This window comes from Apiospora marii, assembly GCF_038362585.1.
Source record: "Apiospora marii strain CBS 49790 chromosome Unknown utg000011l_segment0_segment0, whole genome shotgun sequence".
Taxonomy (NCBI): Eukaryota; Fungi; Ascomycota; class Sordariomycetes; order Amphisphaeriales; family Apiosporaceae; genus Apiospora; species Apiospora marii.
This window is the reverse complement of record NW_027117382.1, coordinates 4,186,679-4,212,743: the sequence shown is the minus strand read 5'-3', so window position 1 is coordinate 4,212,743 and position 26,065 is coordinate 4,186,679. Positions and strand designations below refer to the sequence as shown.

The 26,065-nt window shown below is 52.2% G+C and overlaps 10 protein-coding genes across 10 annotated transcripts; 5 read left to right on the top strand and 5 right to left on the bottom strand.

Moving 5' to 3' along the window:
• Positions 1-1,496: 1,496 nt before the first annotated feature.
• PG985_014476 (uncharacterized protein) lies at positions 1,497-1,891 on the bottom strand (the record flags this gene model as incomplete). The annotated part of the gene is made up of 2 exons (XM_066834242.1): positions 1,497-1,648; positions 1,723-1,891. The coding sequence occupies 2 exons, from the start codon at positions 1,889-1,891 to the stop codon at positions 1,497-1,499; spliced, it is 321 nt and encodes a 106-aa protein (XP_066678982.1).
• A 1,769-nt stretch (positions 1,892-3,660) lies between these two features.
• PG985_014475 (uncharacterized protein) lies at positions 3,661-4,415 on the top strand (the record flags this gene model as incomplete). Its single annotated transcript, XM_066834241.1, has 5 exons — positions 3,661-3,771; positions 3,845-3,919; positions 4,041-4,102; positions 4,176-4,288; positions 4,351-4,415. 5 exons carry the CDS (start codon positions 3,661-3,663, stop codon positions 4,413-4,415), a joined length of 426 nt encoding a protein of 141 aa, XP_066678981.1.
• Positions 4,416-4,981: 566 nt separating this feature from the next.
• Positions 4,982-5,849, top strand: PG985_014474 (uncharacterized protein; the record flags this gene model as incomplete). Its single annotated transcript, XM_066834240.1, has 5 exons — positions 4,982-5,089; positions 5,142-5,312; positions 5,359-5,411; positions 5,481-5,590; positions 5,680-5,849. The coding sequence occupies 5 exons, from the start codon at positions 4,982-4,984 to the stop codon at positions 5,847-5,849; spliced, it is 612 nt and encodes a 203-aa protein (XP_066678980.1).
• A 511-nt stretch (positions 5,850-6,360) lies between these two features.
• Positions 6,361-6,888, bottom strand: PG985_014473 (uncharacterized protein; the record flags this gene model as incomplete). Its single annotated transcript, XM_066834239.1, has 2 exons — positions 6,361-6,491; positions 6,585-6,888. The coding sequence occupies 2 exons, from the start codon at positions 6,886-6,888 to the stop codon at positions 6,361-6,363; spliced, it is 435 nt and encodes a 144-aa protein (XP_066678979.1).
• A 1,039-nt stretch (positions 6,889-7,927) lies between these two features.
• On the bottom strand, positions 7,928-8,230 carry PG985_014472 (uncharacterized protein; the record flags this gene model as incomplete). The annotated part of the gene is made up of 3 exons (XM_066834238.1): positions 7,928-7,934; positions 7,993-8,042; positions 8,105-8,230. 3 exons carry the CDS (start codon positions 8,228-8,230, stop codon positions 7,928-7,930), a joined length of 183 nt encoding a protein of 60 aa, XP_066678978.1.
• A 461-nt stretch (positions 8,231-8,691) lies between these two features.
• On the top strand, positions 8,692-9,846 carry PG985_014471 (uncharacterized protein; the record flags this gene model as incomplete). Its single annotated transcript, XM_066834237.1, has 1 exon — positions 8,692-9,846. The coding sequence occupies one exon, from the start codon at positions 8,692-8,694 to the stop codon at positions 9,844-9,846; it is 1,155 nt and encodes a 384-aa protein (XP_066678977.1).
• Positions 9,847-13,439: 3,593 nt separating this feature from the next.
• Positions 13,440-14,454, top strand: PG985_014470 (cellular nucleic acid-binding protein; the record flags this gene model as incomplete). Its single annotated transcript, XM_066834236.1, has 2 exons — positions 13,440-13,722; positions 13,784-14,454. 2 exons carry the CDS (start codon positions 13,440-13,442, stop codon positions 14,452-14,454), a joined length of 954 nt encoding a protein of 317 aa, XP_066678976.1.
• A 3,549-nt stretch (positions 14,455-18,003) lies between these two features.
• PG985_014469 (uncharacterized protein) lies at positions 18,004-19,474 on the bottom strand (the record flags this gene model as incomplete). The annotated part of the gene is made up of 3 exons (XM_066834235.1): positions 18,004-18,279; positions 18,345-18,652; positions 18,727-19,474. The coding sequence occupies 3 exons, from the start codon at positions 19,472-19,474 to the stop codon at positions 18,004-18,006; spliced, it is 1,332 nt and encodes a 443-aa protein (XP_066678975.1).
• A 2,665-nt stretch (positions 19,475-22,139) lies between these two features.
• On the bottom strand, positions 22,140-23,321 carry PG985_014468 (uncharacterized protein; the record flags this gene model as incomplete). Its single annotated transcript, XM_066834234.1, has 3 exons — positions 22,140-22,189; positions 22,245-23,127; positions 23,184-23,321. The coding sequence occupies 3 exons, from the start codon at positions 23,319-23,321 to the stop codon at positions 22,140-22,142; spliced, it is 1,071 nt and encodes a 356-aa protein (XP_066678974.1).
• A 623-nt stretch (positions 23,322-23,944) lies between these two features.
• PG985_014467 (trafficking protein particle complex subunit 3) lies at positions 23,945-24,710 on the top strand (the record flags this gene model as incomplete). The annotated part of the gene is made up of 4 exons (XM_066834233.1): positions 23,945-23,979; positions 24,039-24,047; positions 24,109-24,331; positions 24,399-24,710. The coding sequence occupies 4 exons, from the start codon at positions 23,945-23,947 to the stop codon at positions 24,708-24,710; spliced, it is 579 nt and encodes a 192-aa protein (XP_066678973.1).
• Positions 24,711-26,065: the final 1,355 nt, after the last annotated feature.

Sequence of the window (26,065 nt, the reverse complement as noted above, 5' to 3'; positions counted from 1 at the left end):
AAGTCTGCGGGGGAATGGGTGCCAAAGGAGGTAGATGATGTACTCTTCCGAAAGAGGCAAAAATGAAGGTAAAATGAATGGCTTTGTCTTTGACGCCTGCGAGGTCAAACTGTTTCGAGTAGACTGCCACCAAAATTGCTTTGTAGTTGGACTTAAGAGAGAGCGACAACAAAGAACGCCAGCGTCCGTACAGTAAGAAAGTAGCCCCTGAGAATGCAAGAACAAGATGCAGCTTTCTCAACGCCGGGCGAAGAGCCCTTTATCTCTCCAGATGCGCACGAAGCCCCAAAATGAAGGATAAGAAAAAGCAACTCTTGAACGTTTGATGCTAAATTACCTACTTGCTATTGTATCCTATGCGCGCCCAAGAGGCGTTGGAGGTCCCACTTTGGCTGGTTAGCGCCCAGAGGGTCGATCCTTGAGGACCAATCAAATTCACAACTACCGCGACATACTAAACAGCTGAAGCGGCCCCCTTGAGGCAACCGCTTGGCTTCCTATAGGCACACTTACAGCTAGCTGTTAGCCAGGCGCTACAGAAGTAAACATAGATTCTCCGGCGTCTGTGTGAATGGCTATTTGCTATTGGCCCATAATGATCAGCCCGTCAATATGCTTTTCTGTGAAGGGACCTGAACACAGCCATTTCAACTTCAATCCAATGCCAAGCCAGCCCTACAGAAGCAAAAGACTCCTAGGGCGCAGGTTGCCGCCCAAGATCAATGAGAAGCTCATCTAGCTATGCGCATTTAAAGATGTTTAAACGACTGTGTGTAAGGTCTGTGAGGAATCTTTTATTTTCGCTAGTGATTCTCGGACGCGGTTATCCATCCTTGTATCTGGCTTTGACCCAAAGACTGCCAAGAAGGCCTGCCAGAACGCAGCATAAGCATATATTGATGGATCCATGTACCAGCCGGCGCAGTCCAAGACACAAGCGTTGGTTTAGAGTGCTCCCTAATTCCCAGCGAAGAACGATCGGAAGGCTCTGCTCATAATGGATGATCGGCGGGTGCAAGCAAGTCCTCCGAAGTGGTAACACAAGCACAGCGCAGAGACCCCGGCTCACAGAAAGGGAATTCGCGCCTACAAGGTCGTGCATACCCAGGCATCCTCATGCCCCTAAAGCGGAAGATCACGATATTACTATGCTGAAAGGATGCGTTGGGTCACTAATGAACCAAGCACTGGACACATTCAGCTAACGGTACGCTCTAGAGCCCCGAGGACGTGTGGTGCACAGCGTACGTTAGAAGTATGTATATTCCATTCATTCAATCGTAATAATGCTTGTTCCCCCAAGTAAACAGAACGCCGATAACCTGTCTGCCACTATGCAATAAATCAACGTGAAAGCACACGAGGGCTCGAGTGGCTGTTTGGTCTGTCTATAACAGAATCGCAATGTATGTTCTCGACGGTTCATCGTGGCTGCTCTGCAGAGTAGCGACCGGCCGAGTATTTGTCAATGGGCGCGTTCTGACGTCATCTCGGGCTTAAGGCAGGGGTTGGTAAGCGCCGCCGCTGTTGTGGGCCGCGCGGTTCGAGAAGATGAAGTAGATGACCATGCCGACAATAGGGAAGAGGAAGACGACGAGACACCAGAGGAGCTTCTCGCTGGGCGGACGGTTGGACTTGAGGACCTCGACTGTAGGAAAGGGGCAGGTTAGTAAACTAGAGATAGGACATGGCCAGGCGCAGGAATCGTGGGGCGCAACGTACTGAAAACAATGATGTCGAGAATCAGGATAATGAAACCGACGATGCCACCACCGGTGCCATATTGCATGGTGGTTCCGGTGGTTTTCATCGTCTCGTCGGCCAGGGGGGCGGCGAAAGCGAGAGCGGCCAGGCAGAGCTGGAGGAACAGAGAGAACATCGCGTTGGCCATGTTGACTGACGACTGGTATTTCTGGATGAACAGTGTATTATGAATTCAAGTAGGTATTTCTAAGAAAAGAAGACGTCTTTTTGGTTTCTATTGGTATCACAAAGTGGAAAGGAGGAGTGAGAGTCTAGGCAGCCATGCACTGAAGTGCCCTAGCCGTGCCTTTTGAACAAGGAGGGAGGCGCGGGGCATTTGCTCCTCCAGCGGCCCAGCCAATAGCCCAGCCACCCCCCTGCAAGGTCGGCTGTTTGCGATTCGCACGCAACCACGCGATGGCCGCGAGGCATGACGTCATCTAGGACTCGCCGGTGCTTGTCAGCTGGGCAACACCCTGCCAGCCTGCTACAGAAAATGCGACAAGCTCTTCATGCGAATCTTGCTTTCCCATGCAATGTGCAGCTGACCAATCAAGCGCTTGCCAGCCATCTATCTGCCTGCTGCCTGGTCTAGCAGTCTAGCCGACGTTGGATTTAGGCGGGGAAGCTGCATATGCCGAAGGGATCGTCGGACTTAATTGACCACCACTCAACCCGATTTAGAACATTCACGATGTTCTGCTTGCACTACATCAGAACCGTTGGCGATACGAAACGTATATGGGTATAGTAATTGTAAATTTGCACAATTCATATATCTCTCTTGTAATAATATAACCAATTTTGTGAAGTCATTACCAGTCCTTCTCCATGCCCGTGTTAATCACGTATTGGCAGCAACTGACACCCCTGAACATTTACGGAGGCCCCTGAGTGGCCCCTGTCAAGTCTTCTGAGGAACCTAAGCCTGGTATATGTATAAACGCAAGTGTTTCTTATATCAGATTACTCTCTAGGTAGGATGGACTGTTGCAAGGTTCCCAATTTCCGTTGAACTTTCGGCAAGTGACAGGGAGAAAAACCAAGAGCTAGCATTGAATTGGAAGTGTTTAAATCAGGTGTCCAGTCCATTGAAGGTAGAAACATACACTCCAGCTTGTTAGGAAACATCGAACGGGTGTCGGGTCTCGTCCGTAATAGCCGCGTTTGCTTTGGGTTCTGCTGTGAACAAGCTCTCCCTAGCCGGTCTTCCTTCCACTTCAACACGTTCTCGAGCCAAATGTGCACAAACAACCTATATCCACACAGGTAGATATGCTTGGATCTTACGAAGCTCAGCCCCCGAGAACTCCTTACTTCTTGGAGTGTGCAGTACCTAGAAGTTGGTGCTCACCTGAAGCAACTGGCCCATTCTTGTTCGGCTGGAGGAGGAGCCCATAGAATGCAATATATCGATGACCTCAAAATACCTACTTGGATATTACTATTTGTGGCCGAATATTATCATACTTCGTTCAAATTTACTCCAGAAGAGTCACTTGCACTTCTTAGGGTATCTATACTCAATGTTGGAAATGGGAAGTGAATGCTCAGGAAAGTATGTTCACAAATCAGTGTAGTCCAGATGCTACACTCCGTTCAATATATGTCATGGTTGCTCTTTCCCTTGCTTGAATTATTATTTGTCAACGGCGTCTTGCTTGTGCACGTCGGTCACACAGTACCATCCAACCTTCCTTGCATTCACCTGCCTCGAACTGCAAATGGTTATTATTAAAGCAAGCACCGATCCTGTCACCAAGTGCTGCAACCCTCATAAGCCTCCCCAAAATCTTCTCCCACAATACCAACACCAAACACCACTCTGAGGACCGTCTGTCTCTCATCGTTTGTGCTCTACCCATTCATCTTCCCACTTCTGAAGCATACATCTTGCAAACCAAACCAACCGATACAATGAAGATGTTCACTCAGATCCTCGCCCTGCTGGCACTTGTCCTCTGTGTCGCTGCTGACGACGGCCCTCCCTATGGCGCTCCTGGAGACTTGCAGTGCACCAACATCCAGGTCAGTCACTTACTACGAAGTTTACAGGTGATTGACATGTAACCAAACCTGGCTAACCATTGAATTGTGATAGATGGCCGATGGTCCTTCCGTCAAAGCTTCCTGCCCTGTCTACCAGCCCGACAAGCTCTATCTCTGCAGCATCATGGTGAGCAGGCACATTCTACTTACCCCAATGCACAATACCCCGGATTATATCATTGAGTTCGAACGATGGTCATGTTTATTATCGTGGAGGAGTTGTAGATGGTGTGTTTGTCGCTGATCAGATGGAACAGGATCTCAACCACTGCTACGCCAACCAAGATGGCCGTCTCGAGGCCCGGGAGAAGTAAGTGGCAGCCTCGGCTGTTTCCTGCACCTAGAAACTCTCCTAATGCAAGGTCAGCTAACACGGATTGTAGCGGAAACTTCGGTGCCTCTTGTAGCAACTGCAGAATGTCTGGCACTGTGCTGCAATGCAACTGCGAGATCAAGCCGGGCAGCCCTCAGACCGTAACCACCAGCATTGACACAAGTAAGAATGGCATTTCACCACGGCATTTTCAGGATTGTTTGGCGGCTGACCACTTTTTGTAGATGATGTCATAACGAACTTCAATGGCAACATGAATTGCTTCCTGCAGCTGGGTAAAGAGTGTTGAGAACCTCGGGTGCTGATGTGGCCAACAACGGCTCGTGGAAACATACTGAAGAGGAGGAAGATCTTTTCGGCATGATTACACAAGAGTCATACGGTTGTTAGCAATGGGCAAGTGAATATGAGTAGCAAGTCCATGTCCGTAGACCAGCAACACGCAAATATCAGAAAATTTCCGGATCTGCATAGAACTATTTGCCTGTGTGATAGCACCCTCCTTATCAGCCATTGACATGATACTCCAGTGAGTGAATGACCCGTTGTTCATAGGTAACTGACTAGCTGTGAAGTTCGCCAGGATGTATTCACCTGGTCCGTGTATTCAACTGCTTCGTGCATTCAATTGCTTCGTGTATTCACCTGCTTACGCTCCCTACATAAACCTCCCACCTTCCAATGCAAACTCCAATCCATTTCCCACAGCCACCTCACACCCTCCGAGCTTTTCCGTCAACCCTCCAGCCTAACTCCCGCTCTCCCCCCAAAGGTTTTCTTTGTTCCTCACACAATTCCTCATCTCGCCCTACCATCTCCAAACCCAAGTGTCTGTCAAGTCGCTCAACCGCCAAGATGAAGATGATCATCCAACTCTTTGCTGTTCTGGCACTTGTCATGTGCGCCCTCGCAGATAAGGACTACCCTCCCTACGCCGACTTTGGAGAGTGCGAGACGATCCAGGTAAGTCATTCTCCAGGAACCGTGGACATATTTGGAACGGAGACACTTGCAGCTGACCTCTTTATCCATAAAGCAATGGGACCAGTACTCCGTCATCGCCAACTGTCCCACGCCTGACAACAAGTGGCAGTGCAGCATCCTCGTGAGTGACCCTCCCATGCCCACCTCCTCTGACAGCCACGTCGCAGCGACCGTGCAACGATCGATGGCAGGCTCTGGTACTGTGGGAGCTTGGCATTTTGTGCGTTCGCAGCTGACTGGGCCTGAAGGATCTCGACAACTGTTACGTCAACGACGCTGGCAAAATCACGCCTAGACAAGGGTAAGTCACGACCCAACTGCCGTCGGCATCAGCATTTCCACCAGGGACCGCCAACTAACGGCATTATAGTGGCGACTTCAGCAACTCCTGCAACGACTGCTACTGGACCAACACTGTCATGCACTGTAACTGCGACATCAACCCCGGTCACAGCTTCCTGCAGTCCCAGGTCGAGACGAGTAAGTGGAAGCATCTCTTTCCATCCCAGCCTACATAGATGAGTAGTCTACGACGCGTGGGGAGGAACTTAACTAACGAGCTGCTCTAGATGATCTCGTCGTGAACTACAGGGGCTTCATGGGATGCTATGACCGCGTCGCCACCGAGTGCCCCAGCGGAGTCGGTCCCGTGGCCCCTACGTTCGCGCCTTCCGCTATTGCCACACCCGCTGCTTCTGCTTCGGCTGCCGCGAAGGAGAAGAAGTCCTTCCGGGCTTGAGTTTGATGAGCCCAGACAGTATCCCCGCGACTCTGCGTTGATAGAGCTTCCCGGACAGGTCTGCAACATGCTTCTTCAGTCTCTATTACCGGACTGAAAACAGACAGTTAGGAGAGCGGATGTCAGTTCTGATACTAGATCATTGCTATTGCATCTCTAAGAATAATACAGAGCTCCTCATTCTTGCTGATCAAGTGTCTTATGCCCAAGCCTCCAAGATCGGATCCCGTGATGTGCTGTATTGGTCTCTCTTTTACCATCCGACAACGCGAGAACTACGAGCATCAACGGTACATGGGAGGAGGTCTCGGTCAACCTCAAAGCCCTCAATGGATAACTCTGGTTTGCTTCGGGGTGGTTGATTGCTTGTATGTAAAGCTCCCCAAAAGACTAACCCAGGCTCGCTCGTCACAGAAGTAAAGCGGCGCTTGTTCAATTCAGCACAGGGTCGGTTGCTACAATAACAAGACCTCAACAGCAGGACCTCGGCCTGATCCTGCTTTCGTGGATCTCAAAAGCTCCCAGCTTGCTGCAGGTTCCCAGGCAGCTTCTCCGACATGCCCCCCGAGTCTGCAGCTCGCTGCTGCTGTTGAAGAAGCTCTATATCGCGGACCAAGACACTAAAGTAGCCCCTACCCCCGCCTGCACAACACAACAAAGAGGGTTAGTCAGTCAAACGAGCTGTGCGTGAGCCGTGATTAAATCACCTATTGGCCCGCGGGTGGCGTGACTTACAAGAGTCCCGAGCGTAGCCATTACAAGGCGTATTGCAATGCCCGTCGGCCACGAGGTAATGAGTGGGCGGAACGCGGCTCCCGCACAGGCAGTGGGTGCCATTGGTGAGCCCGACGACCCACTGGTCGATCTGGAAGCAGCGGTTGCTGCACAGGCCGCGGGACTGGAACATGTTGGCGCCGATGTCGACGAGGCCGACGGGGTCGGAGAAGCAGCCGACGTAGTTCAGGCTGGCGGCTTGCACCACTACCACCGCCACCGCTACCGGCAGGAGGAGGGCGAGGGGTTGTTGCGGCAGCCACATGGTGTATGTGTCTAGAAACTGAGAAAGTCCTTTATTTTCGTCCGGCAAGAGCTGGATTTCGTCTCAGCAAGCGGTTGGGCGCGGGTGGCTCTTTGGCATCATGTCTGCCTAGAGTTAGTCATGGGATGTCCATGCGCTTAAATCGAGCCACTGTAGAGTTACGTCATTACTGTAGTAAGCAGTCTTGCACATCTCGACTGCCATGGGAGTTCGTATGACTTTATTGTCAAGTATCTATCCACTCGATGGCAAGAGCCGCTTACGCCAATTTATACCAGGAATTACTCGATGTTGTTGGTATGGTGCTTATTCAGTTAAGTACCCGATTGAATAGATTGGCTTATCGACCATTAACAGGAAGTATTATACCAAGAACAGCGCCATCACCATCAAGGGGGACAGCGGCGGAAGTAGATAAAGGGGTGTTGGTCCGTCGGCCGCCGTTTAAGTCGACATGATCGGCGGTAATGGCCACCCGAAAAGAGGGTGGCATTGAAACGGCAGAGGCATCTTTCAACCTCACTAGTCTACGAATCATGGCCCGGTTGTTCAGGCAGAGTATACCAGGTTGCTTACTTGGGTACTCTTCACCGTACGTTGAACATAATGACGAAGAGGAGACACCAACATACAAGTTCGAAGTGTGAAATCATATGGGCTCATCAACCAACTTGTAACGACATGCGTCGAATTCAGGAGTTGAATCATATATTCAGAATACCATAGGCACGGCCATTCCGCTGCATGACCCAGCCGGATCCGGGAGGCGCAAGCTGGACCATACGTCTAGAGGCTTTGGTCCGGAATCTTGATAGGCTTCCATAGACTTCATGGCCGTCCAGCGTATTAATATTGGGTAGCCGCATCCAACCCAATACTGCCTGAAACGGCACCGCAACGCATCCGGCTCTTTGCGCATCGCCTCCCAATGCAGATTCATCTATCGTACATCTTGTGGCGTCATTATAGTGTACAGTAGCAGTCGCTTTTATTGTTTCCCGCTAACCATGTGTATCTTCATCTTATCATTGTTGTTCGTTTATGCGCTGTAGGCCGGGTTAGCAGGGCAAGCCAGCGAAGGACGTAAGTGGGGGGAAAACTCACGGAGTGAGGAGAAGTTCCGCCCAGGAGGTCGACAGGAAAGCTACGGCGGCCTAGAAAGGGGGCAGTTAGCAATTGGCCGTGATTTATTCGCATTGTCGCGGGAGATTCGTACACCAAAGACAGCGACGCTTCGGACGACGGCAGCGTTCTCGGGCGAAGTGACGGCATCGAAGGTCTGGCCGAAGATGCCCTTGGGGGCGCGACGACCACCACCGCTGAGAGACCTCTGGGGAGCCATTTTGGGGTGTGTATTGATTGTATATGCGACTGAGGGAGACGGCGGTCGTTCAGATGTGTATGCGACAGCGGAGTCGGAGGGATGGCGGTGGTCAATATTTCGGTAGGGCGATGATGGAATGGCACCAAACAGTTAAAAAAAAGCTTCGCATCATCAATGACTGAAAGCAAGCTCGGACGCTTCCAATGGTAGGCGATAACGATAAAGAGCCTTACAGGCGGTACGTACCTAGCAAAAGGTGGGGTCATGCGGGTATCTCCGAAAGCTGGCCCGCCTGCCAACCAATGGCGTCACATCATGATATAAAAAGCATGTACGGCTGGAATGTCATCAAGACCTCTCTTTCACTTCGGGCCGTTGGAGGAGAGCATTATTCTTTGAATCGGAACTTGGAGAATACTTCCCAATCGCCTATTTCTAGCTTCAATCATCAGTCTGCATCTAAGCAACATCAGTCAATGATGGCCGAAACCCCACGGTACGCCAACGCGGGTGGCTTCGTCCCACCCACTCTGCCATCGCCTGCTCCCAGCACAGCATCAAGTCGCGCCGCTGCTGGATTGCCTCACCCGAGATCGAAGCCGCTCGTACCAGGTTCGCGCAAAGAGGATTATGCGCGCAAGTACGCCGAGAGCCGCCTCCTTCACATCTCGAGGCGCTATGTCAAGAAGCACGGCATCCCCGACCCCACCGATACCGTCAAAGGCTACGATAGCTTCGAAGAAGTGTGTCACGACCTCGAGGAGGTTATCTTCGTGCTTTGGTTTTCGGGCACGCCCAGCATACAGGTCCCGTACCTCCTCAACATCGCCTTGGCTTTTACCGAGTACATCGAAGCGTTTAACCCTGCGCCGACGGCCACGTTCCTCCTGCTCAAGAAACTAGACCATTGCTTTGCCAGTCTGCTCGCTGGCAAGGATATCCGGACCGGGGAGACGCTGCCGGGCTTTGAACAGAACACGAGGAAAGGCATGACCAGGACGGACATGGTGCGCTGCAAGAGTCTGGCTGAGCAGACGCGCCTGTTGATTGCCGTGGTGATGAGCAACGTCGACGAGGTCGAGACCTACCTGCCAGAGGAAGACGAGTCTGTGCCGCCATCCAGAGGCCAAGCAACCCCGCACGGAGAGAAAAGAAAGAGAACCGAAGAAGAAACTCCTGAAAATACCGAAGTGAAAACAGAGGTCAAGGAAGAATCCTCATCACCACCAAAGAGGCGAAAAACAGCATCGCCCGAGAACATCACAGCGGCCGAGTCCCCGCTCGTCAAATCAGAAGACGGGATGTCGACACCGGTGCCGTCTGCTCTTTTTTCAAAGGAGAGTCTCACGGGAATGGAAGCGTCGAAGAACGACGGCAAGTTTCACTTTGCGCTCGAAGATGAAGATGATGGCGACGACGACGACGATGTTGGCGAGACGGCCGCGTCCAATCTGGTGCGAACACCGCCACACCGTAGTGCCTCAGAAGAGCCGGCGGACCTACCGCCTGATGCATATGAACCAGATGATGACGACGAAGACGACGATGAGCTATACATGAACGTCGCAAAGGTTTATGAGAAAACCCTTGTCGAGCTGGGCAAGACCCTCGGAGAGCCAATAGTAGGGTACTAGTCTCTGGCTCCAGAATCTTGCATCTCGATTTAGCAGGAGAAACGGCGTTTGGATTTTATGCACTTTATAATCGGTTTGTAAATATGGCTTTTTAGAGATACCCAAAGACATGCAGTGTCGATTTAGGAGAGGCAATGTGGTTGTTCCCTTGGCGATTTTGCTATGTGCTGATTGTATGGCAAGGCAGGACAAGGCGGTTTCAGATCGGTCAATTTTACAATATGATAGAGCAGATATCATTGATTAACGAGAGATGTGTTAGCAATCAGTCATGTGCTACCTCGCGAATGTCAATTGAGCCAGATATAAGCCGGGTGATGTTAAAAAGATGATGGTAATAGTCGACTCTCGGGCTACTCCTCAGTCTATCTCGGAATAAAGCTGGGCCATTTTAGACCCCATCAGCTATAGACTATGCTCGCCTGTCCCTTCATGATGACATTGGTAGCACAACGCAAGGAAAGGCATCCAACAGGCAACTTCGAAACGCGTTGCCTTCGCTTCTATTAATATCCAAGATCGACAGATCAGAAGACCGCATCCAGGTAGAATGGACCTCATTTCAGCTACTACTACATACGGATGTGACGGTCCAACAGGAAAATATCGGATACTTATTAGTTCATGTTCGCAGGATCATGCGACGGCGCTGTGATTGGCCTTGGCCGTAGATTACATATGCGCAGTAAGCGTCGCGAAGCGGGACAACTACGCCCACGTGCAGGAAAGAGACCTGTCAGCGCAAACTTTCAGCTAGCCTCACCCTTTTCCAGGTCGACGGCAATTGTTACTGTATGGGTGCCGCACATTACAGCGCCATTCCATATGGTTCATTTGGCCTGTTACTAGGTACTTGATATATATGTATATACACCATACGAGCGACGACCGGCGATCCGGGAGATATATTAGAAATCCGACACTGGCAGACAGGTTCCATCGAGTCACGTCACGGGCCACATTCTCGTGCAAGGACTACATAGGTAAGGATCTTGGATGTGGGGTTGGAGGGCCGTAGTAGACCCCTCCCCTCTAGAACTCCCTCCCCGTGCGCCCTGGGGTTTTCGGCCCAGAATCCCAGATGTGAGATTCAAGCAAATGCGACTTCTGATGCCACGATTTCAGCCTGGCTGACAGGGGGGAAAGACTCTCAGCAGATGGTCGCATGCGCCATCTCATTCTGGTTTGCTGTCGATGGCAGAACTTGTCTCGTAACGAGTCAATCTGCCCAAGGTTTGCTTGACTCATGGACGAGTCGGACCGCTCTAGACTTCTCGTTCCTAGCTGAAGAGTGGGTGCATACTAACAAGTCACAATATCCTGGTGAACGTTAGAAGGTAGCCATAAGGACCATCAACTTTGCAAGCAGGTATAGCAACTCGCTTGCAAATAATAATCAGCGCCTGATAAGACGCAGCCTGACGTGAGAGTCGTCCAGTTGGGCATCGCCATGCCATTGGAACATCATCAACCGCACACACACGCACACACTTGACCAGGGTTTGGCAGCTTAGTCGTCTCAATTTGCGTCTCCCTCGCCCGGTACATCATGTACGAGTGAGGCAAAGGGAAGTCATGAAACCAACCTGGGCAATTCGCCCGTGCGGATCTTTGCCGTCTCACGATCGAAACCTATTAGGACTCCATGCATTGGATGCACCCGTCGCATCGGGGTTGTGGCCAGTTTTCCTTTTCTGAGCCTTGGAAGCTGCAGGAAGCAGGTGGTAGAGAGACCTGTGACCAGAAAAATCTGTGACCTAGACTCCTCCGGAAACCCCCCTGGCTGCATATTGAGCTAGCCATGGCCCGACATGAACCAGCCTGATGGAATGATGAATGACCTCGTTCTGAGCAGTGCTACAGCACCAACCCGCCAAAAACCCGCGTGCTGCGTGCTTTGCTTTTGGCGCTTGTCTCGAAGAACCAATCCCTTTCCTGGCCCCCCCTTCCCCTTCCCCCGGTCCCCCGTCCCTGGCGCTGTGCAGGCTTGCAAGGGGCTTTGCTTTTTTGGCGACCAGACACAGGGAAAAAGGCCAGGCAAGACAAGACAAGACCAAGACCACTCACACACGCATCATCACCAAGCGGGCGGGCGGGCTGACTGGCACGTTCGGTTCGTGGGTCTCGTCTCCATTTCTCGAATCGGTCGGTTTCCATTCCAATTCCCACTTGGGCTCATCTCTTGCCCTCTTTTCCCTCCCCCGTCCCCTCCCCTTCTTTTTTACTCCTTCCCTTTTTCCTCCCACATCGTCTTTTTGCGAAAGAAAAAAAAACTCCTACATTTCTTTCCGGTGGTTGATTCGGTGCCGAAGTCGCTAGGAAGAAGCAGCAGCAGAAGAAGAAGGTGTTCGAAGAGACGGACAGGAAGTTTGAAGGGAATATACCGGTTTTATTATTTCTCGTGACAGGTAAGAGCTATTTTCTGTTTTTTTAAACTTTTTTGCGCATTCGGTTCGCCGTCTGTCAGTCCATGGGCGCCTCTCTTTTTCTTGTCCCCTTTTGAAGCCGGACTCTGCCTGGCTTGCGTGTTTCGAACGGTGGTGGGCGCCGGTCCGTTGTAACGCCTCAAAACGAACACCACCATTCGTATGGCCGCTTGAGAAGAGTCCATTCCGAGCCCACTTGTTGGTTGCGACAAACTTTGGGACCAATTCTGTCCTACCCATTGCGGCGCATCCGCAGAGGGGCAAAACCCTCGCGACAAAACTTTGGGGCATGGCCACATTCGACACTCACCCACAAACATTATTCGCAACACTTCCAGCAGTTCTATATCTATTACCACTGCCGCTCCCGACTTCTCTCCCCTTGCCTTTTCACCAGCTGCGCATCTTAGAGTCGTCAGAAACCCGCCCAGCCGAACAACCCCGCTGTGGTTCTGATTTCTTGCGCTTCGCATTATCCGTGCGCTCGACGCTCCGCTTGCCTTGTCGCAACGATGGCTCGGCTCAGCTGCCCAACATTACCTGCCCACCCGCAACGAATCGATGTATGTCGCACACATTCCTTGTGTGGTGTGTGCGACAAAGCGATGCGGCGCACTCTTACAACGGGGGGATGAGCCCGCGGAAAGTTTGAAGAAGAAATAAGCTATTCCGACTCGAAGAATCAGACAAATGCGCCGGGGTCACACAGAATCCATGCATCCTGCAGGTGTTCTGGAAAACGTGGGCCGTGTCCTCTGTACCACATGCCGCCGTACATATACCTGCCCTACCCTGCCTCCGAGCTGGAGGGGCCCAAAGGTGTGGGTGTGGGTGTGCGTGTGTGTCTCTGGATCCGAGGTGTGGTGCGTGCGAGAGTGCGTTGTCCGTTGGAGGGTGTGGTGCGATAGGGTGCGGCCCGGCACTGCTTGCTGTTTCGCTTCTCCAAGACTCCGACCAATCTTGGGGGTACGTGGCTACACCTGGAGTAGTCGAGTCGCCTGCCACACTCAACGCCCACGCTCCATTCCGTCCATCCTTTCACCCATGAATACGTTTGCCCGGATGACCTCGGATTAAGTGTCCATCAGCGGGCTACCGGCGCAATGACGACCACAGCCTTGGATGACAATATCCAACTATCAAGCAACTGGACACTTGGCGACAATCATGCCTGCGACCACTATCGAGGAATGGCTTCAATTGGATCAGACGGCCGCGACTGCAGAGGTGCCGCTCAAACCACACCGCTGCAAACGGGTCATTGACCAATGGACTGATGGCGACCAAACCTATGTGAAATGCCGTGCTGATGATGGAACCATACAGACTCATAAACTCATTGCAATGTCGTCTCTGTCGCGTCGGGCCTGCTACAAGTGTGGCAACGTCGGCCACTACGCCGAGGTCTGCTCCTCCGCCGAGCGCCTTTGCTACAACTGCAAGCAGCCAGGTAAGAGACAGATCCGTCCATTTCTCGTATGCCTCGATTCTTTACTAACATGATGTACAAGGCCACGAGTCAAACCAGTGCCCCCTGCCTCGCACCACCGAGGCTAAGCAGTGCTACCACTGCCAAGGCCTTGGCCATGTTCAGGCCGACTGCCCTACCCTGCGCCTGAGCGGTGCCGGAACCAGCGGTCGCTGCTACAACTGTGGCCAGCCGGGCCATTTGGCTCGCGCCTGCCCCAACCCCGCCGGCGTCAACATGGGCCGTGGAGGACCTCCTGTTGGCCGCGGAGCCTACGGAGGTGGCTTCGGCGGCCGTGGCGGTTTCGCCGGTCCTCGGGCTGCCACTTGCTACAAATGCGGTGGCCCCAACCACTTTGCCCGTGACTGCCAGGCCCAGGCTATGAAGTGCTACGCCTGCGGCAAGCTCGGACACATCTCCCGGGACTGCACAGCCCCCAACGGCGGACCCTTGAACACTGCTGGCAAGACCTGCTACCAGTGTGGTGAGGCTGGCCACATCTCGCGCGACTGCCCTCAAAAGGCTGCCGCTGGTGACATGTCTGGCGTCCCGGGTGTTCCGGTGGGAGTGCCCGGCGGCGTCCCTGGTGTCCCCGGAGGAGTTCCTGGTGTCCCCGGCGTCGGTGTCCCTGGTGTCCCTGGTGTCCCCGGTGGCGTACCCGGTGTTCCTGATGTCGATATGAGCAGCGCGGCGCCTATTCCCCCTGTTGCTTAAAGCTCCATGCGCGGAAACTTCTCGCACGGGGGCTTGGCCCGCAATCGTTGCAGTTGGGACAAATACCGACGACGATACGAATCACAACGCGGGCTCTGGCGCTCAAAAACCAGCATGACTTACTGATTAAGCACGCTTTTTTCGAAACGCATATCACAATTTTCCTATAACTCTTATCACATTTCCTAATTACGGCTTGGGCTCGATCGATCATGAGCGCGGACTTGCTCATCTTTCGAAGCTCTGGATTTCTGGGTAGCAACATCACCACGCCGGGATCATTGCTTCGTTCGCCGCCTTTTGGCATCATTCCGGAACACAAGTCCCTTTACGACTTCTTTTTTTACCCTGCATGACCCTTACCGGAAGCAACCATTATTTCCTACGACCTTCACGACGTGTTAACCAAACACCTGGCTTGGACCATACGTGCAACTATCGGCGCCTGGGATCAATCCAAAGGAAAACTCACCTTACGCAGCTGAGCTCTTCCCGACGATTAGCCCGTCGACGTGTCCATTGGCTTTTCCATGGATAGAAAAACGGCTGATCACAGCTTGTGGCCAAAATTCTCGTATCACCAGCGGCAGGGCTATACCCGAAGGACCCCAAAGTCGCCACCTCAGGCTGGCTCGGCATTGGGTCCATCACATACACATACGCCGTTTCTATTTCCTTTGCTTCATCGAAAGGCAAGACTCTTTCTCTTCACGAATCGGACGACAAAAACGACAGACGATTGACATGATGTGGATCGAGAGATGGGGAAACTGGATGTTGCAGTTCACAGGGGAGAGGATGCAGTGCATGGTCACGATATGGCTGCATCAAGAACGGCGGTGGCTGAGGGGAGCGATAGTGGGTTAGAGAAGTAGTCTGAGAAGAACAAGCAATGTTGTTGCACGATGGAAGCCTTGAGGTGCCCAATTCTCTCGAGCTTTCCTTCGATATGGTGCTCTCACTCTCGCAACGACCCAATTCCACCTGCGGAAGGGGGCTTCGAGCTATTTCGGCGCTATATACCAGCTTGCGCCAGCTCGGCGCCCTGGCTAACCATTTAGGTCGCCGGTTGATGGGGATGTTTGGGGTTCGGTCAGTCTCACTGCTCTGGTAAGCATACCTTTTCCATCTTTGCTTTCTTTTCTCTTCCCTTTTTTCTCTTTGGCTCTGTCTAGTGGACATCCAAACCGCCATACATGATGATACTCTTTAGCTCTAGATCAGGAGCTGCTCACCGGCAGCGAAGACCGAGAACTTCAACCATGTTACACAGTCTCTGATTGGCGCGTTTCTTTTGGCTTGTCATTGGAAAACTTCAACTCCCTCCTGAACAGTTGCTGACATTGCCTTGCGTACAAACAGATATTCCATCAGTTGCCGCCAGCATTCTCTCTCAATGACCCTACGTACGTCAATTACTTGGTACACTTGACGTTTCGGTAAGTACTCATAAATATGCTACTAAGTGACACGCCAGGGATTTGAGTAACGTAGATGCTGAATTGGTTTTTGGTGGCTGAACTATCATTCGCTTGGCCATTTATTCTTGATGATGCTAAATCTCTATCTTGTACTTGACGTCGTAACTACATACGTCACGTACACATAGTAACGGTCGGGCGCAAAGCCCTTCGCAAGATATCTTAGATAGTCAAGGGTAGATGTATAATGTACTACTACCCAGAACAAATGATGCCCGATTCTGACCTGCGTGCGTACCTTTTGAGGTGTTGTTGGTGACCAAGCACCACTGCGTATTCCGTGGCTTACAGCTGCCATATGGTACATAGGGCAGTGCTTCTTCCTGTGTTCCATCTAGTAAGGCAAACACGACAGGCGACGCCATTCAAGCCCAAGCAAGATGGACAATGTGGCCGATGCCAAGCTACGTTTCGTGCGCTACGTTGGGAGACAGCTCTTGGATGGCGTGCCACACGGAACCAACCTTATTGTCAGCTAGCTCCCCTTTTTTTTTTCTTGGCTTGGTTCATTTCCAGGGCGTGGGAGGATTGAAGGAGCACGTAAAGTACGAATTGTCATTTCTTACCAGGCGACCGACCGTTATGGTTGAGCCGAACGGAACAAAGTCGGGTAAGCAACCGAACGGCTTCGATGTATCTCTGAACCCCGTTGCTTCGAGACTCAACGGGGTAAAACCTTTGGTCGGGGAAGAAGTGGCGTTAGACTCGCTACCATTCCAGAAACCATACTTACATGTACATAGTTGTAGGGAAGGAAAAGGGGGAAGGGAATAGCTGATGGCTATATGAACGACCAAGACAACATGCGACTTCCCCCCCTCACGACCTTGTCTCTGTCTCTCGCGCGCTCGCGTATCTATATGCCTAGCAAGTACATATTCAAGGGGTGTCGGGGGGGGGGGGAGGAGACGATAGGCGGTCTGTAGCCCCGAACGTCGTTAGGATGAAGGAGAAGCCACTGGCCTTTTTCCGGTCCCGAACGGGTGGAAACTCAAGGTCGTATCCTCGGGGACTAACATAGAATGGCGCGCGTATCTTCTCGCCCTGGATGGGCAACAACGTGGCCCAAAAGTATGTAGGTTTGGGAACCTTCCAAGAGTCCCGTATATAGACCCCCCAGAGCTATGCGTCAAAAGCCGTGAAATGCAGGTTCGCCGATCTACCTATTTCTCACAACACCATTAATAATTACCGGTGATGGGAGCGTAGCTCGCGTAACAGTGTAACAGGCTCCAAACCTGAGACGCGTTACATCTTCTTGTCCCCCCTAGCCATATGTACATTCGCCCTCAAGGGAACAGGTAGTGCACAGTAGTATTATGATCCAAGCTCTCACTCTCCCCGGAGAATTCCTTCGTACGCTAAAAGAAAATCCAACACGAACTTCTTCTTCTCGGCCATCCATCCAATACGACCCAAGATGTGAGATACCATCGCATCGTGCGATATGGGCTTGGCAGCAAGGCTTTAATGTTTCATACGCCTATGTAACATTTGGCCCTGCCAACCACGTCGATAACGACGGTAATACTCAGATCTACGTTGGCCACCGCAGGTAGATCAGATCGGTCGACTGGGCCCAAAAGCTGTTCACGCAAACAACCCCCATTGATCAAAAGACAGCGCTTGCAATTTGCGCTCCAAGGAGTGCAATGCTTCATATCAACAGCCAATTTGATCTTAGGTAGACTTTCTTCGTATTATCCCGACCCATTTTGATACCAGAGGGTGCTGTTAACCAATTCCTCAATACGTATATGACCGACCACTTTTTTGAAAGGACTCCGCCAGCGCCAATGCTATACGAGACAAAAGCAAAAATAACCACGTGGGAAAAACCAAGGAGGGACAGTGGACAACCAAGACCGCATAAAACAAGACTCTTTACACCAACCTATCAGTATCGTGCAATCAAGCCAACTACTCGTAGCAACATCCCTGCTTTCCTCTACTTTCCCGAGCGACCACTCTTACGCGAGACTGACTCCATTTTCTCAACTCCCATTTCAGGAATGAGTCCGAAGAAAATGGCATGGACGTCATATCCATGGTCGTCCCACCTCACTCATTACCAAGCAGGTCGGTGCGGCATCGTCTCGGCCTCGGCCCCAGCGGGTTGAGGCGGGAGTGGGACGTCGGTCAGCGGCGCCATCGAACGCGGTCGTGCCTCCACCACATAGGCGACGCCGTCCTCGGACGCGTATGAAGGCGGCCGAGCGGTCGTAGGCCGGGCCGGGTCTCTCTCGCTACTAGTTTCCGTTCCTGCTTCGCGTCCGCTGCTGCTGCTTGAAGGCGGTGGCGACTGCTCGTTGCGGGCCCAGTATATGCGATTGGGATCAACGCGCTGGGAGGGTTGACTGTTAGCATTTTTCTCCCTGCGCGAGGAGACATATAAAACGTAATACATACCACACTCTCCCTCCATAAACCGTAAGCCGGTGGCTGCAGCTTGTTCGTCTCGCTCTCCAACCCGGCGGCTTCCTCGTCGCGCGCGAGCACGACTCGGATGGGGCGCCGCGGGATGGCGTAACCTCCCGGCCCGAACATGTTGGGTAACCGGGCGCGCTCCTGCTCCTCCGCGGTTTGCGGTCGCATGACGAACAAGCACAACTTGATAAGCCCGTGGCAGAAGAAGATGGTCGAGGCCAGGATGACGAGGATCAGCAAGATGGTGAACTCGCTGTTGTTGATATTCTTAGTAAGACTCAGGGCCAGGTCTAGACGAGTTAGGAATAACGTCAGTACATGTCAAGCGAAAAAGGTTGGTGGCTGCTGGCATATCACAACTTACAGACAGACAATGTCAGTACTAGGAGCAGTCCTGACACAAAGCAGCGTAGAATCGAGTTCCGGACGCGCCGGCTCTTAACCCAGGGAAAGCAAAAGAGGAATCGTTTAGGAGTGTCGCTATCCCTGCCGGAAGCCGACCCGTCTGATCGATCACGACGTCGTGTCCGCTGTCGACCCCGATCCGCCATATCCGCAAGGTGCATCTCCGCCGGATCCGCTCCTCTAAAGCGTTGCATAAAAGTGCTTCGGTCCTCACTCGGGCGCGTGTGGGCGGGTTGCGGCTCATCGATGGCGGGCAACCGGGCGGGCTGGCCCGACTGTTGCTGCACTGACGGCCGAGGCCATTCCGACTGCGTTGATGGTCTCGCTTCGTCACCACCTCCGACCCCACCCCTTTGCTCAACCTCCTGTGGGGATGGAGGGCGGGTTGGTGGGCCTGACGAGCCCCTCGTCCAGGTTCGAGCGAGGTTCGGTAGGTGCAGCCGCGTCGAGGGCATGTTCGTGAGATTGATATTGAAATCCGGCGACTTCGGGCTTTCCACTTCGTTGGGCTGGATGCCGTTGGCGTGTGCCCGCGGGGGCTCATGTCCTCCACCGCTCGTGCTGTTGCTACCCGTCCGTCTGCGTGGGAGTCGTAGAGATATGCGCCGCGTCGTAGATGGCCGTGGGTTGCCTTCGGTCATTTCTGATACGCCATCTCGTTGCTCCTCCACATCTCCTTCTCGAGTTGATGCCCCGCGACGGAACATACTGGATCCAGGGAGAGCCATGCCGCCTTTACCAATTGGCCTGGGCCTCTCGGTATACTAAGTTCAAAGGTCAACTGGGGGTGCGAATCGGCATGCTCCCCAAGACTCGTTGAACTGTTGCAGCGTTCTTTTCAGAAGCTGCTCGAGTCGTATGATATGGCGTAGAAAATATCGAAGGAAGACAGGAATTCGCGGCACCGGTTGAGAGAGGGGGCCGCCAGAGAACCAGGACGTCTAGAAGCGACGAGAAGGACAAAAATAACAAGACGCGTCTGTCTGGTTACACAGGTGAATTGGATAGAGTATATCGGGTCGCCCTTGGTGTTTCAAATTCGAAGTCTTTTAGCGAACCAATTCGGGTCGGCCGGCCAGATGCGTCGCGAAGTGTCGGGTACCTGCAGGTCGCCTTGCCGGATGTGCTGATGATTTGTCTTAGAACCTGGCAAGGGGTGTGCTGTGTGGCTGTATTCTCCCCAAAGAATGAAGTTCGAGCCAGTCGAGAAGAGGGAAAAGAGGAAGAGGCGAAACGAAAGGGAGTCTTCGGTCACACGCGTTACGAGCCTATCGATCCCACGGGAAAGCAAAGAAGAAGAAAAGAAGATTAGAGTTGTTGAGTGCAATCGGGGCTCCCAGAGCCGGTGACGCAAGGTTCAACACACACACACGCAACAGGGCGGAATAGTAGAAGCGAGTGTAAAAAGAAAGTGTGTGTGCGTGTGCGCGTATGAAGAGGGCGAGTAGGTATAATAATGGATAATAGGTTGTGGTGTGTAACGACTGTGGGATAGGATGAGAATCGGGGGTAGGAATAGAACCGCCGGCAGGTGTATCAAAGGTAGGTTAGTTCGCCCGTCATGGGTGGGATGTGGTGTGGGATCACAGGGTGCAGCAAGCTGGAAACCTTGAACGGCGGCAGAAACGAAAGAAAACGGCAGGCCGGCAAGGGCAAGAACGACGGAGAGGGACGACGGACGGGAGAGAGAGAAGGAAAAAAAGAGGGACAGGAAACGCCAAGAGCGAGGGGAGGCAACCGGTTAATGGGACTTCAAATATTACAAGTACAGGTAGTTCACGAGAGAAGAGATAATGCTGTTGGTACAGGAAGAGTTTGTATGCCGAATGTTGTATTGTACTAAGGTATAGTTGAAAAAAGTTGTTGCAAGAACGACCAGCCAGGAGCCAATGCTTCTGGGCAAGGGGGGAACTTGCACCTTGGCAACAGTGGTTTTGCGGCTTACGCCTTTGCGCGATGGGCCACTTCTGGACCAGCAACAGGGCACAAGAATGCATCAAACCTGGGGTTGCTTAAAGCCCAAGCATGCTGGCCCGCGTCTCGGCGTCGCCAAATTGGGCCCTGACTTGCTCTGACTTGCTCAGACTTGCTCAGAGCTCTCAGTCCGAAGAGCGAAGGGCATCCATTCCTCGGGGGGCCAAGAACAAGAGAGTGGGCTTGAGGCTGTGAGAGGTGAAAGCTTGAGCGAACAGGGGGCCAGGGACCAAAGAAAAGGGGCAGTCGATGATGTAGGAATTTGCCCGGTAACCAATTAGAAGGGGATTGGTTACGATGGAGTTGAATCTGTGACGGATGGAGCTTCTTATGAGACTGGATGCAGGGGTGCTTGGTGGCATCCGTGTTTCGACTCGGGGCTGATGACCGACATGGGTGGGCGCTGGGCAGGACTGGGCGCGCTATGCCAGGAACAGTTCCTAGCTCGCCCGCTTCGTCTGCCACTTTCGCCACGGCCAGTTGCCAGTACCACGGGCGAGCAGGCGCGCGACGGCAAATTCAGAGAAAACAAATCCCACTTTCACGAACGCCGTATGCGTAATAAGATGGGTGCCACTTCTAATAGCAGATGAGGCCCAATCTTTAAACAGCATCGTGACATCGAATAAAGTTGATGCCAGCAGGTTGCAGGCCAGCAATGGCAAACTCCGGGAGAAGCAACCCAGGACCTGCGACAGGCAAAAAGTTAAGATGATCTAAACATAGCTCAGCTCCTCTCAGCTCGACTCAAGTCTCCGTGCCATATAAACACTTCCAAAATAACGAGACCCGTATCGATTCGGATTCAGCAACAACCGTCCTTGTCCTTGGGCCTTAGAAACATATCCCCATGAACCTTATGGTCGTGTTTCCAGAAACAAATTCTGATGGATTCGTAATCGCGAGATTTGGTTTCCAGCTCAGCCTCTTGTGCAGAGGCCATATGGGGTATCTGTTTACGTCTACCTGGTACTACCTACTGGATGGTGAAGAATGCCCATGCTTTTGACATGGATCACCTGAAGTGTGAATACGAGCTCCCTGCATCTCCCCCATAGTCTCGATCTGGTACTATATTCAGGTCGCCTGCCTCGATCCCTCGCGTCGGCTTCAATTCGTTTCCTCACTACGGGACCACAAACCTGACGAGGAGTTGCTTATGTTCCCACCTGTTATACAAAGTGTGTTGCGTTTCCTCATGGGCGCGTTATTGGACGCGGGCTACCCAAGCAACCAATTTTCTCTGAAATGCTTAGAGAGATCCGACGGGAATTAACCCTTACGCACGACGTCTGCGCGTGCTCTCGCCTATTGCCCTTTCCTTCCCCGTGAGCAATCCTAGGTCAATGTGTGAAGCACCCGAATTGGATGTTCTGTTGATTAAATCAAAGAAGTATTTCATCGCAACTCGCCCAATAGCAATCTGCGATCCGAAGAAGCCGAGAGAACTGCAAATTCGTTAGCGAAACATCCGGTTACCAAATCAAAGAGGAGGGTTCTTACTGAGTGGTTCATCGTTGGTAATGAACTCGGCACAGTTGACTGTACCCTTGTGTCCAGGAAGCTTGTAGAGCAGTTTGCCAGTATCACTGCCCCAGATCACCACGGTGCCATCGCCAGCGCCAGCAGCAATCTTCTTGCCGCTCTTATCCCAACTGGCCTTCATCAGGTTCTTCTCGATGCCTACCTGCGCGCCATCAAATGTGCGAAGGTGGCGTTCGGTGGGTGCAAATGGCCGAATGTCCCATGTCTGGGCGGTTGAGTCGTGTGAGAATGATAGAAGGGACTGGCCGTCAGGGGATACCCTCAAACTTGTTACCGTATCGTTGTGGCCAAGCATGGAGTAAACGACAGCCTTTTTCCGGACGTCCCAAACCTTGATATCGTTGTCAATGCCACCAGAGTAGATCTCGTTTCCAGCTTCCGAGACTGCTACCGCAGTGATAGGAAAATCTGTCTCGATATAGTCGGCGGCGTTCCTCGTGCGAGGGTCCCAAATTCCGATAGTTCCGTCATCGCTGCCACTGATCAGCAGCTCCTCGCCTCGTTTGCTGATATCCAGGGTGTTGATGATCTCTTCGTGTCCGACATAACGACGTATCCTTTGACCCGATGTCAAATCCCAGCTTGCCAAATGCATGTCGGCCGAGGCAGAAAACAGGATCTCCGAGTCGCGCGACCATTGCAAATCCAGAACAGCTCCTTTGTGTCCGCTAAGCATGCCATAGTTCTCGCAGTCGCCACCAGCCCTCCAAAGCATGATATTTCTGTCCATAGAGCCCGACGCGAGAAGGTGGCCTCGGGGGTCGAACTTTGCTGAGAAGACCTCTCCTTCATGACCTGTAAGTTCCATTAACGGTCCCTCGAGATTACTAGTACGCGGCGCCTAGTTGAGCAGGTCAGTATTGCCATTGTCTACCAGGAACGTCTGCGTCCACGTACAGCTTGTATTAATGTTCCTGCAGCAGACCCATCTCTACGAGCGAGGGTTGTGGTTGTTCCAAGATTCTGTCTCTTCGCGACCAATTGACCAGCACCGCCAGGGTCATCAGACGGGCGACGAGGGCGCTTCTCCGACATATTGCTGAGTGTGACTTATTGCTTCACGATAGTGATTCAAGGATAATGTTGAATTGAGGTGGGAAGGAAGTGATGAGAAGGGTGTCTAGAGAAGAGCAATGCTTTCTTTCCGTGTTCTGACGCGTTGTCCTATTTCTTTTTCGTCGGGTAAGCTGTCGTTTTGGTGTCGAATCGCGGTATCAAAAAGTGGTATGGTTGATTGCAAATAGGTAGCAACTTATTTACTTGAGCTCTATCTAGCTTCAAAATGCAGCTCGTACGTAGCTCCCGCCGTCGCAAAGAAAACATGTCGGTGAGTGAGATATTCCTCGGCCGACCAAAGTGGGATGTACCTTAGGCACGGTACCCATCACTACCGACCACCGATGGATTATGTAAGTAGCGTGAGTGACAGAGAGGGGCCCCCACGACCCCAACTCTCACCGCTTTCGGTTACTGCCACAACGCTGGAGTGTGAGTGTAGGTACGCCATTGAATGATCCAACATCGTGAACACGCGCGCATCCCATATTCTTTGATGATAGCGGCGCCAATTCGCCTGCTTTCTACGATAGGCTTTCCAGCTGCCTCTTTAACTCATCAATGAGATAGCGCAAAGGCGTTCACAAGCTCGTCGAGCGAGCATGTCTGCAAACAAGGCAGCCCGAGTGGGCGAAGAGTGAGCATTTACAAACCCATGTCCCCTTTAACATATGCTAACTCTGTACTCCTGTATAGGATCTGGAAGTAAGTCGCCAGCGGGATCCAACGAAAATAAACCCAACCTTACCTAACATACGAAATGCAGAGGACGCATTGATAAAGTCAACGCCGAGTTGGTGACCCTCACATACGGTACCATCGTCGCACAGCTATGCAAGGACTTTGAGAGCGACTATGTCGAGGTCAACAAACAGTTGGACCGCATGGGCTACAATATCGGCCTGCGCCTCATCGAGGATTATCTAGCCAAATCTAACACGATGCGACGGTGTTCCAACTTCCGCGAAACCGCCGAGATGATTGCCAAGGTCAGTTGGACTCGACATGCGAAGCCCGGGGGCCAACAGCTTACTTAAAATACTCTATTTTCTCTAGGTCGGCTTCAAGATATTCCTCAACATCACCCCGACTATCACGAACTGGACGGGAGACGGCAAGCAATTCTCGCTAGTATTCGAAGAGAACCCGCTAGCCGACTTCGTGGAGCTCCCCGACGACGGAAGAGCACAAGATGAGCTCTGGTACTCCAACATATTCTGCGGCGTACTGCGTGGCGCCCTGGAAATGGTGCAGATGCAGGTCGAGGCACATTTCATTAGCGACGTGCTGCGGGGCAACGACACCACCGAGATGCGGATAAGCTTGATCCGTTATATCGAGGACGAGCTTCCCCCGGAAGATGATTAGGCAGAATAAATCATAGAACGGCTTGGGGAATGGCGTTTGTTCGATTTTTTGCGCAATAGGAGACCCTCGACGAAGAGTCTGTCGTATTGATAATGAAATAGAGTACGATGCGTCAACACGGAAACATGAAGCATTGGCCTTTGGAGAAACCCGGCAAGTGCGGTCCGAATGTGGACGTTGATGATGCTAGACCGAGGAGGGGCTTGTAGTTGTGGATAATTGATGCATATACCCTTTGTAAAACACGTTCGTGAGTTCGTCCCGAATCGCAGACGCATGCGACCTGTGTGTCCCTTTAGGTAACGTTCATCGAATGGTGTGAACCAGGCGTCTGTCGTCCTGATAAGCATTAGAGTGTACGGCATAGACGTCGCAACTATTTGCGCTTAGGAATTACAGGCCAACAATGGAGCCCAAAAGCACTATGTCTCGGCATCATTGAGTTTTGTGGCGTTTCCTTATATTACTACGGCCAACTGTTAGTGCATACCTTGTTGAATCTGTTCCCGCGACATCGGTAGTTCTGTTAGCGGTACGCGCCGCTTCCTGGCGATCCCCGTCCCCGTCCCCGTCATGCCCACTTCTGCTCCTCAACACCCGGCGGGATCTTGCAGAAAGCCATTGATGGCCTGTAGCATGTACGGATCCCGGATGCAGGCCAATCTATTTCCTGCCAGATTAGGCGACACAGATAAGATAGCTGTGACTGTGAGAATTGCTGGGGGTTTTCCTTCACAATGCGAACGTCGATTAAGATGCATGGTACCTGCGTTGGTGATACGCCAGGCTGGTTAAGGCTGAACTGGGGGCTTGTCGGATTTGCGCTGCATGCACATCATCATCATTATCACATCTGGGGTTATTAGTCATGCCAGTAGGGTAAGCTGGGGTTGCTGCCAATGGATTCATATCCATGCGATCGATAGACCGTATCTACGTCGTTGCCGATTGGAGTTGAGGAGATATAATATACACCAAAACAGACTATTGAAACACACTACCTGAATGTCTCGATTATTTACCCCAATAGTTGAAGATCATATTTCCCCAAAAGGACCCTGAGAAAACCGGGAGGAGGGTTCCCAATACCAAGCCCGATTCCTGCTGGGAAAATACTGGGAAACACAACCTTTTTTAACGTTAAGTGGGTGGTGGGCCGCAACCACGGTGCTTGTCGATCCCCAGAACCCCGATGGATGCTCCCACTTAATTACATATATCGTGACATTTAATGGCATGATCTAATAAAGGGAGCGGAAGCAATCGCTGAAATTGTGTGGGGTACCAAGCTTCATGTGCCGGCTGCTTGGTCTCGTACGAAGGGGACATCAAATCGAGCACTTCTCCTCCAGCCT